Genomic DNA, 21435 nt, shown 5'->3' on the forward strand with positions numbered 1-21435 from the left:
AATTGTATTGTTTAACAATACACAATTTTTTTATCATGATTAATTTTTTAGTTATTCGTGTGAATTAACTGTGATTGATCGACAGCCCTCTTTCCATAATGAAAATGTCTGTCCCGATTCTCAGTTTCCTGTTAATTATTCTGCAAACTTTTGAGATACCTGGGGCTAAAAACCACCTCTTGTGATAAATAAAGACTCCCAAAGAACAGCCCAAAAATAATAAATTAAATTACAGATGTCAATGAAAGAAATGCTCCTCACCTGCTCAAGTTCAGCTGTGTCAGGTTCCAAGCCACTTAAAAGTGAGAGATCAACTAGAGACATCTTTGGTATATTGGGACCTGCAGATCTTTTAGGGAAAATTGCTGTCAGTAAATGCTTATATTGTACAACATATGCAGTGTTGCTGTCGCTATGTCAGTCCCAGGACATTAGAAACTCTAGGTGAGTGAGGTAATATCTTTTATTGGACCAAATTCCATTGATGAGAGAGAGAGACAAGCTTTCTGTGTAATCTTGTCTCTCTCACTAATGGAAGTTGGTCCAATAAAAGATATTACCTTCCCCACCTTGTCTCTCTACATTGTACATTTACATTTTGTTACAAAGAGGGTCTTCTGAAGAGCTTGGTCATTCCTGCCTGGTGATGATGAAACAGATTCTGATTCCTATTGCCAATGAGCACAATCCAAAGCTTTCCTAGAAGCCGTTTATTTAAACTTATCTACCTAGGCAAGTAAATAGCTAAAATTTATGTCTAGAGACTAAATTCCTAAATATGCAACTGTCTTTTGTGCTTTTCTAATGCACTTTAATTCCTCTCCGTTCCCAAATTCTTCAGAGTTGGATTATTTTTGTTGAGCCATCTCCAAGAAGCTGGAGATGATGACGGTATGTTACATGTACATGGTGCCTCTCATCAGAAGCTGTTACAATGTGCTTTACAAATGACAGTGGCTCTTTGATAATTCATGTTGTGGTAAACCACAACCCCTTAAATCCACACTGGATTGCAAGTGTACAGTGCACTGTAGCACAGTTCAGGGCAGGGCCAGCTCTAGGTTTTTTGCTGCCCCAAGCAAAAAAATTTTTGGCTGCCCCCCATCCCAGCCCTGGGCTCTCCCCTCCCCACCAGTGCAGATCAAACCGTTTCTCCTATTTTTATTTCACTTTAGTATAAATCTCGCCCCCCATCCCCCGCAAGCCCAGCTTTAGTACTCCAAATGCCCATGGAAGGCATAGGGACTAACCCTCAAACCTTGTACCCGGAAAGGGATGGGGATCTAGTACAGAGGGTTCAGGCAGAGGAGTGGGGGGGGGTGCTGGGGAGCTCTACACTGGCAGAGCAGCGGGGTGTGCTGTGCTCGTGGGGGAGGAGGGTGGAGGAGGAGAGGGGGTATCAGGAGGGTGGCGGGAGAAGAGGTGCAGGGGAAGGGGGAGGTGCGGGAGGAGAGGGTACAAGGGGAGAGGTGCGGGTGAAGGGAGAGTACAAGCGGAAGGGGTGCAGGGGAAGGGGGAGGGGGAGGTGCGGGAGGAGAGGGCTGGGGGAGGGTACAAGGGGAGAGGTGCGGGTGAAGGGAGAGTACAAGGGGAAGGGGTGCAGCAAAGGAGAGATGGGGGAGGTACAAGTGAAGAGGCTGCGAGCGGGATGGGGGGTGCAAGGGCTGAGAGGGGCAGGCGCTGACAGCTGCTTTCCCAGCCTCGTGCAGGCAGAGCTGAGAGGACGGACACTGATCCCCAGGTGCCCGAGCTGTGGGGGTCCCCCGGCAGGGCAGTATTCCCCGCTGCCCCGCTCGGAGCCGGGCTCTGCCTCTCCCTGCCCCTGGCGCTGTGGGGGCCCGGGGCAGGCAGCGCGGGGCAGAGGCGGGGAAGGTGCACGGCAGGCTGGGGCTGGGGGCAGGAGGCGGCAGCTCCCTGGCAGCTTGGGCTGCCCAGAAACTCACCCCTTCAGCGCATGAGCTGGGATCCGCCCCCTGCCCAGCACGGTGGCGCCCTGCACAGCCCACTCAGGCGGGGAAACACCGCGCCACCCTGGGGAGACTCAGAGTAGCAGCGGTGCCAGCAGCAGGTCCACGCCTCCCTCCCTGCATCTCGGGCCCCGCTTCCCTCCCTCCCCAGCTCCTCACACGCTCTGGGAACCCCTCTCGCCACTGCAGCCCGGGCTTGGCTCCAGGGGACGATGCTCGGGCTCTCCAGAGGCAGGGCTCTGGCCAGGGCCAGCTCCCGGCTTTTTGCCAACCCAAGCAAAAAAAAAAAAAGTGTGTGTGTGTGTGGGGCGGGGGGGGGGGGGGGCGGAGTGCCGCCCCTTGGAAAGTGCCACCCCAAGCAATGGGTATAAAGGTACCTACCCCAGCTATCCCATTCATAATGCTGCACTGCTCTTTGGAGAGATGCTGTCACCTCCTCTGTAGCCATAGTGAGTAAAGAAGATGGCTCCTACCATGCTAGTTTTCAAAGAGGGGATGTCTTGTTGTTTGCTAATCCACAGTGGGAGCAAGCAAAATGGCTGCTGCAACCCTATTCTGTATAGGACACTGTGTTCTGCCAGCTCTGCCCTTTCCTGCTTTTGGATTAGCAAACAACAAGCCATTCCCTCTCTGAAAACTAGGATGGTAGGAGCCATCTTCTTTACTCACTATGGCTACAGAACAAAAGCAAGTTACAAAGTCCTGCCTAAAACTCTGAGCTGCCATTGCTTAAAAGCCACCATTGCACAGGAGGGGAGTGAAACAGCAGCCTTAATAAAGGCCCTTCTCACCCATTGGGCTCCAGTGCCTCTACTACACAACTACCAGTTTCTCTTCATTCCCATGGTTCCAAAAGAGCCAGGGGCACTGAGAGCCAGACCTTCCCCTCTGCTCTCCACACAACAGCATGAGAACATGGTCTATCTTTGGAGAAGCCCCACCAGCCAATAGTGAATGGACTAGCTCTTTTCCAGGGCATTAATGAGTGCGAGGGAGTGGGGGAGAATGTGTGACATCCACAGGGAGAGGGAGGTTACTCACACAGGGCACACACCAACACTCCGTGATCTGCAAACTACACTAATCCCACTGAGGTTCCCCTCCTCTTTGGTGTAGTTTATAGAGTTTCTGTTGTTTACATATGCTTAAGTGCAACCACCTCTGGGGTGGAGGGCAGCAGCCAGGTGAATAGTTGGCATACAATACAACTATGGGGATATAAGGGAGGAGTTAATTTTTGACCAAGAACACTGGGGCAAAATCTTACATTAAAACAGACAGACAGACAAACTATTCTTTAATGTTATGCAGAGCAGACAGGAGCTTGGTGCTTAAGATCTGGTGTGAATGGCTCATACCCCATACACTGCATGGAAATCAGCTTTACTGTCTTGGAAGACAAAGAGCTGAGCCACCATGTCGGGATTTGAACGTGTGCTTCCAGAAAGACAACAGATGGCAGAAAGATGTATAAGACCAAGACTTCCTAACCAAAAGAGTGTAATCTCACTAATAGAGTTAACCTAGTCCCGAACCTACCTGACGCAGACTTTGTATCGTAATGATTCTGTTTTACCGGGAACAGGCACCTCTCTCTTTCTTCTATTGCGGATGTCAAACCATTCTATCTGGCTCATGGGCTCATCTCTTCTGGTTTCCGTCTCATGGTCTTCCCCATAATCATAGTCCTCTTCCTCAGCATCCAGAGCACCTGGAGGTGTTAGACGCAATCAGACCCTGTCAGACTGGGATGAAAAGCTTGCTGATTGCTCTCCTCTTTGCACTTTGTGAGGGATCAGTGCTGACTCCTGCCACCTCCACTGCTTTTCTAAACTTCATTTTCCTCAGTCTCATTATCTCATCTATCTTTGAAATTAAAGCTTAAAAGAAATGCCTGCAATAATCACCATTATTTTTAATTTGTATGAGAGTAGCACCTAGAGGTCCCGGCTGAGCTTGGGACCCCATCTGTAAATACACAAAGACAATTCCTGCCCCAAAGAGCTAACAATCTAAGGAGAAGAGACAGACAGCACTCAGTGGAGGTGCTCCAGCTGTAGTGATTTCAGTATAATAAATAGCTAAAAGACAGACACAGGAAATATTAACTCTTTTTGGGCAGGAACCATGATACACAGAGATATTAAGTCATTTGGCCAAGAAGGCCACCCTTGCTCTCTAGTAATAACTAATAATAATAACATAAGTATATTTATTAAGCACCCTCCAAAAAGTCAACTGGGGTCTTATAAAACAATTCTTAAATATTACCAATTAAATACCCTACATGTAATAAAAATACAACTTGTCCTGAAGGCACTATAGTATATATCTTTCTTCTTTCCCAAATCTAATCAGCTAAAAAGTCATAGGATACTATCAGGGTTTAGCCAAATTTGCCACCATTAAAAACAGTTGCTCTGTTTTCTTTTCACTTACTTGAATATTTGACTTCGCCTTCCATTTCAACTTCCAGAATCAAGTCATTACATGTGGTGTTCTCCATCTCAACAGAATAATATATTTTTTGTATCTGAAAAAAAAGAGAACACTCTAAAAGCTCCTTTAAATAACAAAGAATTTAACCAAACAGGTCTGCAGCAATTCATCTGATTCTGCACATACTGGAAGTTACATCTGATCAGGGAGAGTAAGAGAGATTCCACAGAAACTAGTTTCAGGCAGGTTTGTACTTGGTATGACTCAGCCATGCCTCCGATGCAGCTACCAGTGCTATAGCAGCTACCCTGCTTGTGACACTTGTGATAGCTCAATAAGAACTATCATGAGTCTGTGTGCATGAGCAGGGGAATCACACCCATAGCTCATAATGTAGTTATAGCTACAGATTATCTCCTGATGACTGTAGTGGATACAACAATGACAGACTGATGAACAATATTCAAAGACCTAAATGGCCTGAGACCTACCCACTTAGGGTGACCAGACAGCAAATGTGAAAAATCAGGATGGGGGTGGGGGGTAATAGGAGCCTATATAAGAAAAAGACCCAAAAATCGGGACATCTGGTCACCCTATACCCACTTCAAACACCCCCTCCCCGTCCCCTACCAGCAGCGCTCAGTGGAGGTGCGCAAACTGAAGTAATTTAAGTGTAATTAATAGCTAATAGGCAGTTCTCCATGAGGCTCCATAGACTTTGGAATTTTTCCCTATAGCTGGGTCCAAAACAGACAAAATCTGTGACCTTCAGGGCTCTCTGCATCTATTTTCCAGGGATTTGGGGGAAAGCAGAGAAGCATAAGGACAGGGTCTTAGGCAGTATGGGGTATTGATTGCTTTGCTTAGTTACTGTTAGGCAGGATCTGAGAAGGGGTGAGGCTGCCTGAGGTTCCTTCCTGCACTGTGTGTAATTGGAAGTGATGGTGGGGCAGGCCCCTACAGATGTGAATTAGTACCGTTTTCTTTTTGAAAAAGAAAAAGAAAATGAAACTTATAAGTTTTCAAGCTCCATCTTACACTCAGCGTCCCATTTCCTTGGCCCTTTACCGTCACTTCAACTTTGCTTCCGAGGTCAAACTGCAAACCAAACCAAACAGTAGACATTTAACACTTTGGCCACTATTCACGTTGTCTTTTTCCTGTGATTCCTGAGAGTCTTGCTTGTTGTCTGGGACCTGGGCAACCTGCACCATGTTAGAAGGTTTTCCCTGTTTGCCATGAGTGAGGGACAATAGGGGTTCCCCCACCCTAGTGCAGGGTTGTAACAGTTCCCTAACTGTCATTCAAGGAACTATGGGGCATGTCTTCTCCTACCTCACTAAAGTGATCCCTGCAGCAGGAGTAGGAATCATTTTTCCAGGCTCCATTGCATTGTGGGTCAGAGCAAAGGACATATCTTGCCTCTTCCCTCCCCTAAGATGACCCTGAATGGACAGAGGACTGCAGTGGTCCTTCCCATTGGAGGGAAAGCAGCAATCTGAACATCTGGGAGAGGCAGAAAGGTGCCTATAAGTGCTAAATATTATTATTACACAGAAAAATGGCTGCAACCAAAGTACATCAAGGTTGCTGAGAAATGAAAACATTCCTTCTGTTCTCAAACTAGGAAATATCACAACTTAGAACAATAAAGGGTTGAGTACCTGTAGTTCTTCCTGAATCTGGACATTGTTACTATTCAGGTTAAAATAGTGCTTTTTGTGCCTTCCAGGTAGGTTTAATGCAAGATTCAGAATGGTGGGATCGCTTTCTATAGTCTGTATGCTATACTGTGACAAAGCTTCCAGGGCCACCACTGTATCCTGTGTGAGATTGAAATACAAATGAACACCAGCCACATTGGAGTCTTTCAGCAATAGCAAAGTGCTTTAGTCACATGCCTCTCCTTGTAAATAACTCCTCATTCGGATGTCTCCCTTTTAGAGCTCTGTTCCTTTGAGGTTCTCTCTTTGAAGTCTCCACATGTCCGCTCACCCCCTTCAATCCATTCACCTTATTTTCCATATTCTTCTATCAACATTTTGGACCAGATCCCTAGTGGGTATAAATCTTCGTAGCTCCATTGAAGTCATGGAACCCTCACTAATCCATATTGTTCCTTCCTGAGGGCCAAATTCTCAGGGGTTTACTTAAGGACCTCAGGACTTGGCTCACTGTGGGCTTCAATCAAAATAAGCAACTTTCTACCAATGGAAAATCCAGTTTCACCCCATAATATTATGATCCTGACCTGCTGTAAAAGGCTGCCTGGTTGGACCCATAGAAATATTTATCTTTCCATATTTATTGGAAGGGCTTATAAGGGTATTTTACAGTACTTCCCCCCCGCCACTCCATTGAGCCTGAAAGCCAGATACCTGTGTAGAACAGTATCCGCCACCATATTTCCTTTTTTCTGTTAACCACGTAGCAATAGGTTCTGCATACTCAATATCCTTCTGGCGTAATGTCTGAAGTAATGCGTAAGCGGTAGCTTCTATAGAAACTGCATCTTCACCATTTCCCCAGTAGCGATGTTGCATTGCTGAAACAATGACTCAGTCTTGAATCAATCCGGGGAAGGTATTTTCCAAAAATTGCTTCAATTTAGCTCAATATAGGTAATTTATTTCATAGTAATGATTCCACCCAAGAAAGACAGCCACCACCACTCTGACGATATAGGAAGCAAAGGTTATTAAAAAGCCCGATTCCAAACAGAGTTTTGACTTATCCCAGCCATTATAGTGCATTGATCACAATGTACTGACCCAGTTGTTATAGAGTACTGATCCCAAGGTATGCAATGCCAACTCAGTGCAGTGCTAAGATTGTTTCTGGGGATAGCTTAAAGGTAGAATTATTATTCCAATAGGTCTAGAATTAATAATCTGCATACTACCTACATTTAATCACGTTGGCCTTGTTGCACCTGATCTTGTTTTTAATTATGTTGCAACAGCACGCAAGGACTTTGGCTGGGAAGACTGCTTTATAAATCAAATCACCATTGTAAGAATAATTATTAGTACCTGCATCGAGTGTAGAAATTTCTCTTAAAATCTGTCCTGCTCGTTTGGCTTCTGAGCTATTGTGTTTCACAAGAGCCAGAGCATAGGCAGAGATTGCAACTGAGTAGAAGTTCAGCTGAGGTGAGAGTTCTTGATGCACATAAGTGACAGCTTTCTCAATGCCTCGTTTCTGTGGAAATAAATATGGATCAGTTTGGAGGGTGGTACAAAACCAATGCAAAAGGTAACACTGATTTGAGTTCCAATGAATTATAACAACACAATGCAGCTATTTCTAAATTAAATTGAATGGGAGTGAGATGACCCTAATAACTGTGGTTAAGAATAATGCAAAACAATTATATTTGTTGAAGATTTTGGCAGGGAATAAAATGATTTCTGATATGAGCACTGGCTGGGCTATGCTAAAAGAGATGGGCTATTTGAGTTGCAATTGCTCCATTTACAAGGAGTACAAAATTCTCATCAGAGACTCCCTGCCACATACAGCTGATTTCTGGGGGAGAGGAGGAGGCACCTTTAGCATCTGATTGCAATAGTTGTGGCACCAGATCCTAATTTTCTGGGAGAGGAAAGCTTCGAAGACTGCAGGCAGTAATGTGTGCAATAACAAGATACTTCAAGATGAATGTTTGTCCAATGCACTGAATTTTTAAAGTGCCGGATAAGTGCTAAACAGCATTGTTTGGCCAAATCCTGAGTTTATTATTCAATTTTTACTTAGTCCTTTCTCAGACAAAAGTGGGAGATTGACTGAATGTGGACCTCAGGATCTGGGGTATTAATCATTATTAATTATTTAGTATCACTAGGGTCAAATTCAAGACAAATGAAAAGAAATACATTTTCACATAATGCCAATTAAACTGTGGAATTCATTGCTACAGTATGTCATGGTAGCCAAAAACATAGCAAGATTTAAAAAGGGATTGGGCGTCAATATGGATAACAAGACAATACAGCGGTATAATAGTGGATTCTAACATAGGCTCTGGGAGAGAGATTAAAATTTATGATTCAAGGGTTAAGCCATTCTCTAATTATTAGAGTTAGGAGGTTTCTTTCACCTTCCACTGAAGCATCTACTGCTGGCCACTGTTCAGTCTGGCTATCACTATATTCCTCTGTTCCTGCTTCTACCTAGAACCATGATTTTATTACCTGACCATGGATTATAGAATAATTATTGTGTTTGAAGCTCAAAGGACATGGCTTTTAGTCCTGGCTTCATTTTGTAACAGTATTTATAGTGCTGGCTTCCAAGTTTACCCATCTGTTTAATGGATAACAGCACTTCCATCCTCACAGGGGCATTGTGAGGACTAATGCATTTAAATGTGAGATCTTCAGATGAAAGGAGCTATAGAAAAGCAAAGTATCATAAGCACACCAGTGACAATGGCCTGGTTCCCCCAACTGGTGTAAAATCACATTTCCCTGGGCCCACTGTTCCTCTTGCACTATAGAAAGGATTCACCCCAATGAGAGCAAGTACTGATGCTACCACCTACCTTCCCTCTGGTAGCTTTAAAATCTGCTAGGGGCTTCAAAGAAACTTGCTAGTAGAGGCAGCCAAGGGGATGCATTGAATCAATGTGTCCTCTAGTCACATTGGCCTGCCCTTTGTGCTTTTGGGGATCTGCAGTCTCCCCACAGTGGAGGAAAGGTTGTGGTTGTTTTGCAGTGCACCAGCCCAGCAGACTTGTGGCCACTGGGGTGCTGTGACTGTATTTCTCCCAACAGAAATTTGAGTTGAATCTGGCCCAATAAGTGTAAGGGTGGTGCCACAGTGGAAATGCAGCCTCAATAGTGAAGATGAGGCCAAGGACATGCTCAGGAATCTATGCCGCTAAACTGAGCACAGCACACATGCCAGCACAAAACAAATGCACGTAAAAAGAGAATGAAAGATTTAAGGAGAAAAGAAAAGCAGGTTTCTTACCACCTCAGATGACTTAGAGTCATCGAAAGCCCTCAAGGCCTCCTGCATAGCGATGGTTATAAAGGCTGTCAAAGCCAAATGTTCTTCAGCTTTCCCAACTCCACCCTAGAAGGTTAATCACAGGAAAGCTTCTAACGCATGCATTTGTTTTATTATTCAATTTAGCAAATCTAATTTTATTTCTTTGTATGAAAAATAAACACCACCACACGGTCACACATTTGTTGCTAATACACCTACCCTAACATCCTTTTCCATTCTCCCAGCCACACTTTTTTTTCTATTGTATAAGTATTTTTTTCATTCATAGATTCATAGCTTTTAAAGTAAAAAAAGACGATTGGATCCTTTACTCTAACCTTCTATAACACACACCTTTACATGTTCCCCATTTACTCCTATACTGAGCCCAATAACTTGTCTAAAGCACAGCTTCCAGGAAGGCATCCTGTCTTGATGTGAGGATATCAGAAGATGAGAATCCACCACTTCCCTTGGTAGTTTGTCTCAATGGTTTATCACAGTCCTGGTTAAAAATGTGTGCTGTGTCCCCAATTTGAATTTGTCTGGCTTCAGCTTGCAGCCATTGGTTTTTTTTATATCTTTTTCTGCTAGATTATAGAGCCCTTTAGTACCTGGTATCTTCTCCTGATGAAGGTACTTATATACTGTAATGGAATCACTACTTGCTCTTCTTAATAAACTGAACTGATTGAGTTCCTTGAGTCTCTCACTGTGAGGCGTTTTGACTCATTTTGCGGTTTTTCTCTGCACCCTCTGCCTTTAGAAAAAGTCTTAATTCCTCCCCAGTCTGCCTCAAATACTCATCCTTTTAAAGAGTTAAAAATATTTTGCTGCAAGAGCTGTTGATTTTTCCCTCCCCACACACAATTATACGGGAAGCAAAAGATAAAAGTCCAGAATCAGGGGTAAACAAAACAAAACAAAATAAAACACATGGCCACATCATCAGCTGGTATAGTCCCAAGGATTTCAATAGAGTGACACCGATTTACAGCATTTGAGAATCTGGCCCGTATGGGAACAGGTTCTTATCATTTTCAGTGACCAACCTGCATAAGTCTGTCCATCACTGGGTGAGGGTCACGGAATGAGCCATCCGCCTGCTGTTGTCCAAGCAAGTAGGAAACAGCTTTGTGTATGTAACGGTCTTCGACACTGATGTATTTTCTGCACCTTGTGAGCACTTTAGCAATGAATGCAGTTAGCCTGTATAAAAGAAACTGGTTTCATTTTCTAAAGTCATTGATATTTGTGGTTTGCTAACACGAATTAGTACTAGGGTTGTCAAGCAATTAAAAAAGTTAATCACGATTAATCACGCAATTAAAAAATTAATCACGATTAATTGCTCTGTTAAACAATGATAGAACACCATTTATTTAAATATTTTTGGATGTTTTCTATATTTACAAATATGTTGATTTCAATTACAACGCAGAATACAAAGTCTACAGTGCACTCAAAAATAAAACTGTAAAACTTTAGAGCCTGCAAGTCCACTCACTCCTACTTCTTGTTCAGCCAATCGCTCAGACAAACAAGTTTGTTTACATTTGCAGGAGATAATGTGCCCTCTTCTTATTTACAATGTCACCTGAAAATGAGAAGAGGTGTTCACATGGCACGGTTGCAGCTGGCATTGCTAGGTATTTATGTGCCAGGGCTCCAGCAGCGATTCTATTGTGATTAAAACTGTGATTCATCGTGATTAATTTTTTTGAGTTTATTGTGTGAGTTAACTGCGGTTAATCGACAGCCCTAATTAGTACATCAGAAGATTCTGATACAATTTTGCACAAGCTACTGCTATGTATAACGTTGACCAGTCAATGGTAGTTATGGGGCAAGCCGAAAGATACACCTCTACCTCGATATAACGCTGTCCTCATGAGCCAAAAAATCTTACCGCGTTATAGGTGAAACCACGTTATATTGAACTTGCTTTGATCCACCGGAGTGCGCAGTCCTGCCCCCCCGGAGCACTGCTTTATTGCGTTATATCTGAATTCGTGTTATATCGGGTCGCGTTATATAGAGGTAGCGGTGTATACAAGGCATCCAGAAAGACTGAAGAATCTCAGTGCAATTCATACCTTAGGGTACACCACTACTCACTACCACACTGGGCCCAGTTCTCTTCTGACACTGGTTTTTCATGAGTGTAAAAGATAGAGACAGATACACAAAAAGATAGAGAGAAAGACAGAGACAGCCTCATGTACAATGAAGCCTGTTTTACACACCAAGTTGCATTGGTTTAACTAGCAGTGTGAATTTCTATTGCTTTAGTTATACCAGACAACCCCCTGTGTTTATACTCTTCTTGCATTGATGAGTTTAAATTAAACCAATATACAGGGGTGAAAGTGGGCTGGTACGGGTTGGTATGGTGTACCAGTAAGAAGCTGGTACTAGCCCATACGCAGCTGATGTTAAAGCACTTTAACATTGCTGCCCCTTTTGCCCCCTCGGTCAGGAGCCCTGGGCCCTTTTAAATTGCCACCGGAGCTCCGGGTGGCGCGGGCCAGACAGTGCAGATGGGCTGGCTGGGGGAGGCTGATCCCCCAGTCCTGCCCCTTCTGCTTGAGGCCTCGCCCTTTCCACTTGAGGCCCAGAGCTGGGCCCCCTTACCAGTAAGTATTTCATATTACTTTCACCTCTGCCAGTATAAGCAGTATTAAACATATATACAAGTGTCCACCCAGGTGTTTGCACTTCTTATTAAACAATGCTTGCACATGCCCACGTAATTACATCAGCATTAGCTGTTCACTGAAAGTTGTTCAGAAAAAAAGTCTCACTTTATTAATAATAAAAACTATTTGGCCATAAAAAGCCAAAGAATCAAAGTTTAGGCACACAGACTTGCATCCATATATTTACAAATACCCATTGTGCATGTGTGAAGCCTGCTCACATGCTGTGTATGTAGCTAATTTATCTGTGTACATATTAGATGCACTCAAGTATATGGGCGCAATTTGACAATTTGGCCCCAAAAGCCAAGAACTAAATTTCTGATGCACTATGTGTGACAACACTGGCATTATAGAATATAAAACACAGCTAAGGCGGATTATGACGCATACACTACCATGTACTGCTGGGAGTTGTTTTGAATGCTCCGTAAGAGCCATCCTCCTTCTGAAATTCAAGAAGTCTCGTGTAACCTGCATAAACAAGCAATCAGATATATTGGGTAAGAATGTTACTGTGCATGGACTTGTATTTATGCACTTTGGGCCTTTACATGCTACACCTGGATTAACATGGAAGTACCCTCCACTGCTTTTGTTTGCTCCTCATAAAGGTTGTGTGTGTGTGTGTGTGATTGCGACAGCAGGCCCTTTGGAATAAAGTAGAGGAAAGGGAGCATGAGTTTTGTTTAAGTCCTGCCTTGATGGGTCTACTTGGGTTGGCATAAGGGCATCAATATTACAAGCATTTGTGGATACCAAGGAATTTCTGCCTGGTGGGTCCCTGAAAATCCATCCCCAAGTACTGCCACTTTCTTGAGCAGCTGTACAAGGAGTTGAAATAAGACACAAAAGAAGCAGTGAGGTCCAGCAGATAGGACATATAACTGGAAGCCAGGAGATCTAGGCTCCATTCCCAGCTCTGCCATTGACTTGAACAGATCACTTCATTTTTCTGCACCTCATTTTCCCACCTTTAATGTGAGCATGATACTCATCCCTGTAAAGTTCTTTCTGATCTATTGATAAAAGGCACAGTAGAACTATGTTTTATTAATAATAATTAATCACCAGTAATAAAATAGCATCACGTTTCCTTGGGGGATTTTAGATAAATACAACTACTAAGAAAATGAAACGATGCCTGACCAAACACCTCAGGTCCAAGTGTTTCTGTTTTCCAGTCAGATGCGTGCAACATATTCTAACATACTTCAGGTTTTCGTTGCCCTCTAATTCATTGTTAAGATGCACAGAAGCCAATGATGGTGGGAACAAATTATTCTGATGAGGCCCTTGGTAACAGATATACAACAAAGCCAAAGATCTCCATTCAGCTAACTGCCAAACAAAAGTCTATTTTCCATCATTACTCTTCATGGGTGAGATTCTGTGCTGCACAACACAGCACTCAGAGCCCATGGAGGAAGGTGGATATGGTGGCTTTAAGTCATTTGTATGCTCTCCCAATTCTGGGATCCTCAGCAGGCCCTGACATAACACAAACAGCCCTTGAGACCAGTGTAAGTTATGGCAGCCTGTCATTGTCTGCCTATGGGTCACAGCACTGCCCGGATTGCCGTAGCTACAATCCAGGCCTCCCGGCACCTCTCTCATCTCCAGCATCTCCCAAAATGTGGCCAGCCTTTGCTGCATCTGAGGCATTTTGAGTCATTCTGGCTCTTTGACCCAGTGTAAAGGCACTGGAGCAAGGGAAGGGTTTGTCTACACCAGGGGTGGGCAAACTTTTTGGCCTGAGGGCCATATCTGGGTATGGAAATTGTATGGTGGGCCATGAATGCTCATGAAATTGGGGGTTGGAGTGCAGGCTCTGTGTGGGAGTGCAGGCTCTGGGGTGGGGCCAGAAATGAGGAGTTCAGGGTACGGGAGGGGGCTCCGGCCTGGGGTAGGAATGCAGGAGGGGGTGAGGGGTCCAGCTGGGGGTATAGACTCTGGGGTTGGGCTGGGTGTTAGGATATAGATATTCAGGCCTGTCTGCAAAGGCCTATACTTTAAGAATGTAGGTGTATTTGTAAGCACTTAGCTAGTTATAGAGGTTTAAAAGAAAGAATCAAAATCACTGTCTGCCTGTGTAAGGGCCTTCTCTTACTGTGACAGTCTGAGGCCCTTTTCTTAGGCTAAGGCCTTCAGCTAAGCAGCAGAGGCAGCCATAAGCTGGGAAGTGTATGATCACATCCTTACATTCCAAACTAGTCACATTGAAATAAGGTGCTATTGGGCTGTTAGGAATACAATCCTGTCCTGATAATGCCTATCACCCCCAGAGAAAGGGAAGGGCCTAAAAGATTTAAAGAAAACTTAGTTTGGTAGTATCTTGTCTGTCAAGACTCACTTATCAATAGCTGAGGTGTAAAATCCTCATTTCTGTATTGTTCTATCATTGTAGTCTCCACTTACCTATTCTTTGTCTGTATAATCTCTGTCTGGTTCTGTGATTGTTTCTGTCTGCTGTATAATTAATTTTGTTGAGTGTAAAGCAATTAAGGTGGTGGGATATAATTGGTTAGATAATCATGTACAATATGTTAGGATTGGTTAATTAAATTTCAGTAAAATGATTGGCTGAGGTATAGCTAAGCAGTTTTACTATATAGTCTGCAATCAATCAGGAAGTAAAGGGAGGGAATGGGGGTGGGGGAATTAGAATCATGTTTTGCTAAAGGGGTGGGGGTGGGGGAGGAATGGGTATGGGAACAGGGACACAGGCAAGGTTCCATGGTGTCAGAGCTGGGAAGGGGGACACTGAGGAAGGAAACTGAAATCATGCTTGCTGGAAGTTCACCCCAATAAACATTGAATTGTTTGCACTTTCTGACTTCGGGTACTGCTGCTCATGCGAGAAGGACCAGGGAAGTGAGTGGGTGAAGGAATAAGCCCTCTAACACTGGGGATGAGGGGTTTGGGGTGCAGGAAGGTGCTCTGGGCTGGGCTCTTAGCACTTTCTGAAAACCAGGCTCTTTAAGGTGTCTCAGGCAGGATGCCCAAAATGTGAGGCATCCTAAAATCATCACATAGTGTTTAAAATTTTGGCCAGCAGTCTTGAAATATCCTTGCTTCCTACCAGCCTCTGCCTCCTAGCTGGTATAGAGCCCTCAAGCTGCCACAAACCCCAGGACATTAGCGAGTCTCCAGCTGACAGCCATCAGGCAACTGTCCAATTGCCTATGGCTAAGCTGCAAAAAGCAGTTTTCTTTCTGCCTGTGGGTAACCCAAAAACTGCTGCGAGGAGTCTTCCCGTATTTCCCATATTTCATTGTCACAACTGGGCTGAGACAAACATGAAGAACTTCAACCCTAGGCGAAGTTCTGTGGATAGTTAGAAGCACTCGAAAAAAAATCTGGGGCTTAGAATGAAAGTTCCTCCTTCAAACACACCCAGGATCCCCAGGCTGGAACTGCTGTTAATGGCCCCACTGACTCACCTTCACCTGGCTGAGGTGTGTCATGTCCTGCACAAGGGCTGGATCCCTAGGCAGAACTAGCCATACTAGTGTTACTAGATTCATATATACTTATGTCTATGGTCAGCTGACACAGAATCACAGAATTGTCGGGCTGGAAGGGACCTCGGGAAGTCATCAAGTCCAGCCCCCTGCACTGTGGCAGAACCAAGTAAACCTAGGTGATCCCTGACAGGTGTATGTTCAACCACTTCTTAAAAACCTCCAATGACTGGAATTCCACAACCTCCCTTGGAAGCCTGTTCCAGAGCTTAACTACTTCTTTAGTTACTGTCTTCTTTATAACAGCCTTTAACATATTGGAAGACTGTTATCATGCCCCCCTCAGTCTACTTTTCTCAAGGCTAAACATGACCAGTTTTTTTTAAAACCTTTCTTCATAGATAAAGTTTTCTAAATCTTTTCTTGTTTTTGTTGCTCTCCTCTAGACTCTCTAATTTGTCCACATCTTTCCTAAAGTGTGACACCCAGAACTGGACACAGTACTCCAGCTGAGGCCTCACCAGTGCTGAGAACAGTGGGACAATTACGTTTTTTGTCTTACACATAACACTCCTGTTAATACATCTCAGAATGATATTAGCATCTTTTGCAGCTGCATCATATTGTTGACTCATATTTAATTTGTAATCCACTATAACACCCAGATCCTTTTCAGCAGCACTATTGCCTAGCCAGTTATTCCCCATTTTGTAGTTGTGCTTTCTGATTTTTCCTTCCTAAATTAAGTACTTTGTCCTAGTTTTTATTGAATTTCATCTTGTTGAATTCAGACCAGTTCTCCACTCTGAATTCTAATCCTATCCTCCAAAGTGCTTGCAACTCTTCCAGGCTTGGTATCATCTGCAAATTTTATAAGCATACTCTCCACTCCATTACCCAAATCATTAATGAAAATACTGAATTGTACCGGACTCAAGGCTGACCCTGGCAGGACCCCAGTAGATATGCCCTCCCAGTTTGACAGCAAACCATCGATAACTACTCTTTGAGTATGGCCTTTCAACCAATTGAGCACCCACCTTATAGTAATTAAATCTAGACCACCTTTCCCTAATTTGCTTATGAGACTATCATGCGGCGCTGTCAAAAGCCTTATTAAAATCAAGATACATCACATCTACTGCTTCTCCCCATCCACTAGGCCAGTAAGCCTGTCAAAGAAGGAAATTAGGTTGATCTGGCATGATTTGTTCCTGACTAATCCATGCTGGCTATTCCTTATAACCCTGTTATAACCCTCCACACGTTTACAAATTGCTTGTTTAATAATTTGCTCCAGTATCTTTCTAGGTATCGAAGTGAGGCTGGCTATGCTATAATTTCCTGTGTCCTCATTTCACCCCTTTTTAAAAATAGGCACCATGTTTGCCCTTCTCAAGTCTTCTGGGACCTCATCTGTCCTCCAGGAGCTCTCAAAGATAATTGGATCTATGGATCAATTTCAATATTCATATTAGAGTGTGTCTGGCTTATAAGTAAGTACAGATGGTAACCATATATATAGCTCTGCTGTAATAAAGACACAACAGGAATATGTTTCACCACAATATAATTCTTGTAATGGGAATATTTTGTTAATAGCTATTTATTTAAGGGGATAAACTGTAGATGTGGTTCTATTCTGCATGTTGCACAATGACAACTCTGCAGTAAGGTTTGCAATGTCTTACTTCATGCCCAGTCTTATTTGACAGCCTGTAAAAACGTCAAAGGGAACTGCTATGAGTGCAGGGGTTATAGTCTACCTAAGAACTGGCATCTAGCGATGGAGAGTTGTAGCTTTCTTCATGGGCTTGTGACAAATGATGCTACCAGATGAAAGCAGGGAAAAGTAGCTTTGGATCATCAATAAAACAAGTAACAAGCTGGAGGAATTTGAAGAGCTGAGGATATTTTTATAGCCACATTTGAATTAATTTAAAAGACACCACATAGTATACACATGGACACTTAGTGCATGGCAGGTTAGTGCAGAGTAGATTTACACCCCAACTTTCCGTGAACTAAGTGTTCATGTAGAAAAGCCCTAAGTAGCATTCATATCACTGGGAGTTCCATGCCCGTACAAGAGTTGGGGGGAAAAGAAGCCCCTAATTATATTAGAAAAGGTTTGCAGAATTCTAATTAACCATAGAGAGTCTTTGGGTCAGAGCCTCAGCTGGTGGAAATTGACACAACTCTATTGACTTGGATCTTCATCAGTTCACAGACAGCTGTGGATTTGCTTACACCTTCCCCTTTGATTTTATAAGTGTATGGAATTTCAATAGTTCTTTCATTATCATCCTGGCAGGTGAATGTGTAGATTTTGTGCCTGGTTGCTAAATGTCCATAATAGTTCTGCAAGTTAGTTAGAATCAAGCTCAGCCCTATGTCTAAAATGCAAAGAGAGAACAAGTAAAAACAGTTTTGTTATTTTGGGGGGCGGGTGGGCGGGGGGAGGAAGAGGCTTTGCATACCTTGTGCAATCATGTTATGGGCTTCTTCTTTCCGTTCAGGTTTAAAGTTGATCCACTGTTCACTTGCATCCAGGTATTCAATGGCATACGTTGCTGGAGCCATTGTCACCATAGTTTGCTCAGCACAACCAGTGGGCACTTTGATAAGCTTATCAATTCCAGCTGGACTGAGACAGTTTTGAATGGACTCACCCATTATATCCCCTATATTGGCAAAAAAAAAAAACCCAGACAAAAATTATTGTATTAAAAGGTTGGAAAGGGTAAAAAATAAGAGTAAACATAAACCTAAAATAACTGATTATAGGTGGGGCTAGTAGCACTGCCTATTATTAAGGTTGCCCAACAATTCCCATTATAAGATTCTGTTTTCAGTTGCTTATAACTTCGCCCAACTTTAACTGCTGGTTGAACTTTTCCATGCTGGGTGTCTGCCTCAGGCTGATTGATTGATTTATTTTTAATTTCAGTCACAACAGTTCAGCTATTTCCAAGAACAAGGCTAGGGAATAATGTTAAAAATTTCTGACCAGCTTTTATTTCAGAAGTTCTAGCACTCCCCAGGCTTTGGAGCAGTGACTTGAAATTTGAGGTATGTGTGCGGAGGCGGGGGTGGAGACTTTGTGTCAGTGATATGCCTTTTGCCATGCCGGTGAAAAATCAGCCCAAATTTGGCCAAGTTATAAGCCTTTGAAAAATCATAGTTTGCACATGCTCAGTACACATTTGTTATATCTTCAGTTTATTCCCTGAAAATTCCATCTGGACTGCGCATAAGCCAGCCCAGGGTTGAGCAGGACTTTCCCTGCAATTGCAGTTCTGTGACCCTATGCACACTTCCACACCAACTGGAAAATGGTTTAGTGTTCTGTAACAGCAACTCTGAGCAGGCTTGACAAACTCATTGCACCTAGCAAACAATTTTTATAGTATTTATCCATAAAGAATGTCATGTAAGGCTTCTAATAAAGGCTTATCTTATACTGATCCTCATAATCATCATGAAATATATGTACAGATGGTATTTAAACATGTTGTGTATATGTATTGAAACTGTTTTAAAGTCTGTCACTAACCAAAAAAAACCACAGGTTTCTTCCAGGCAGGAGTCAGAATATATATTCACCTGTCCATCTTGGTTCCCATGTACATTAAGTATTATAAGCCAACACAGTAGGAGACCAATTTAAACATGAAGTCAACAAGAGGTTGGGATGACACTGGAGACTAAGCCACAAGGGGTTTCTGCTGTCTCTGGGGGCAAAAAATGAACTTTGAAGAATACAAAATGAATGCAAGGAGACATTTTGTTATCCATTCACTGAGGAAAACCCCTGGCAGCAGGAAGATGCTTCATGAATGCTTGGATCTTGGTTTTTCAGAAACCAGCTAGCTCTGCATAAGACTGAACCTTTCAGGTGGAGGGGAAGGGGGGAGAAAGGGGGAATCTATTTGATTATATAGGAAAGGTAACCACTGATAAGTGTAAACCCAGCTTGGCATTTTATGATTTTGTTTTACATGAAACCATTCCTGTTTCCATTGTCCTTACTCACTGTCCCCTACATTTTAGCTTTTGATAATAAACTTATGATTGGTTTTACTGTAGCTCTATCTCAGTGCTGTGATGTTATATAGGAACTGACTCTCAGTGTACACTGGGGATAGCGAATCTGGCAATTTCTGAGAGTGTCCAGTGACAGGAGCTGGATACTACAATGGAACGTTTCAAAGGTGATTGAGGATTGGGGTACACCTCTTGTTAAACCGCAAGGCAAAGTAAGGGCTGACAGAGCCCCAAGGAGATTGTTTCGGTGGCTAACAGATGGGTGGTGTCATGGAGATGACACCCACCACCAGCAAGTCTTCCTCTCACTGGGGTCAGTGGGGTAACAGTCATGGGCCTCCTGAGAAAGTCTCACAAGTTCCCAGCTGTGCCAGGTCCAAGCACTAGAACTGTGAGCAGGGAGGCTGTCTCTCCTGTGCTTTCAAAGACTCTCCTACTGGGCCCAGGAGGCATGAGCCACCTGAACTGAATAACTGAATGCAGAGGAGAAAAGAGCTGGGCCTGAGATGTGTGTGTGGGGGGAGGGGGGGAGACAGACTGAGTTCATTGGGACAATGACGTTGGGAGGGAAGGATGGAACTGGAGGCTGAAGGGTACAGGGCAGGAGAGGGAAAATTGGGACCAGGAGTTGGGGGTAAAGAGGAGACTGGGACTGGATGGGCAAGGTGACTAGGACTTGGAGATGGGGGCAGAGAAGATTATGACTGGTAAGACAAATAGACTGAGACTCTGAGACAGTTGTGGGGGACTGAGACTAGCTGGACAAGGAGATCGGGAGCCAGGAAGGGAAAAGCAGGGGGCACTAGGACCCAGTGGATGAGGAAGCAGACAGTGGTTGGTCTAGGAGATTGGGGAAGAAGAATGAGACTGGCTGAGCAAGGAGATGAGGACTGGGAACCAGTGGGGCCAGGGGAAGAGGTGTAGGGGAGAGAGGCTGGTCTGATGAAGAGCCAGGGTGAAGAGGGAGAACTCAGATTAGACGTGCAAAGAGAGTGAAACAAGCAGCTGGATGGGGTGGAAACGCTGGACATTGGAGAAGGATCCCAAGGAGGGAGATTGGGACTGGAGCTTATGGGGATGGGGAATGAGGGGATGGGGTGACCAGATGCTAGGGGTGAAGACACAGTTTGAGAAAGAAGCCAGGAGATGGGAACTGGGACTGGCTGGGCAAGGAGACTAGGGCTGGGATGAGAAGCCTGAGGGACGGAGACTGGAACTGGCTAGGCATGGAGAACACAACTGGGACAAGGAACCAGGGGTGGGAAAGGGGCAGGACAGGAACGTGTTGGAGGGGATTGGAAAGAAGGGGTCAAGCTGGGAGCAAATGGGCAGAAGAACCTGTGCCCTCTGGGGAAAACTCCCCTCCAGAGCCTGTAACGCAGGGGTAGGCAACCTATGGCACACGTGAGCTAATTTTCAGTGGCACTCACACTGTCCGGGTCCTGGCCACCAGGCCAGGGGGCTCTGCGTTTGAATTTAATTTTAAATGAAGCTTCTTAAACATTTTAAAAACCTTATTTACTTTACATACAACAATAGTTTAGTTATTTATTATAGACTTATAGAAAGAGACCTTCTAAAAACGTTAATATGTATTACTGGCACGCAAAACCTTAAAATAGAGTAAATAAATGAAGACTCAGCCCACCACTTCTGAAAGGTTGCTGACCCCTGCTGTCACAGAACTCATGATTCCCAAGTCTCACCGTTCCTCCGCTGTCAGCAGACATCAGTGAAATCCTTTGGAAAAGTGTTGCTTTTCCCCTCTAGCACCGGTCCACATAGAGGATGACAACTTCTACTGCTATCAGTTACTTTGGT

At 43.9% G+C, this 21435-nt stretch overlaps 1 protein-coding gene across 1 annotated transcript in view; it reads right to left on the reverse strand.

Annotated features, from left to right (window-relative positions):
* LOC123369456 (complement C4-like) overlaps positions 1-21435 on the reverse strand; it is a 93738-nt gene that overhangs the window by 19159 nt on the left and 53144 nt on the right. The window contains exons 24-34 of the mRNA XM_045015073.1: positions 18048-18251; positions 12502-12577; positions 10457-10613; positions 9384-9488; positions 7442-7610; positions 6788-6954; positions 6074-6232; positions 5448-5507; positions 4407-4500; positions 3507-3678; positions 262-349 (exon numbers count right to left, since the gene is read on the reverse strand). Of these exons, the coding sequence (XP_044871008.1) occupies positions 262-349; positions 3507-3678; positions 4407-4500; positions 5448-5507; positions 6074-6232; positions 6788-6954; positions 7442-7610; positions 9384-9488; positions 10457-10613; positions 12502-12577; positions 18048-18251 (1451 nt within the window). The remainder of the gene's footprint in view (positions 1-261; positions 350-3506; positions 3679-4406; positions 4501-5447; positions 5508-6073; positions 6233-6787; positions 6955-7441; positions 7611-9383; positions 9489-10456; positions 10614-12501; positions 12578-18047; positions 18252-21435) is intronic.

The sequence above is a fragment of the Mauremys mutica genome, chromosome 1 (assembly GCF_020497125.1).
Source record: "Mauremys mutica isolate MM-2020 ecotype Southern chromosome 1, ASM2049712v1, whole genome shotgun sequence".
NCBI lineage: Eukaryota > Metazoa > Chordata > Testudines > Geoemydidae > Mauremys > Mauremys mutica.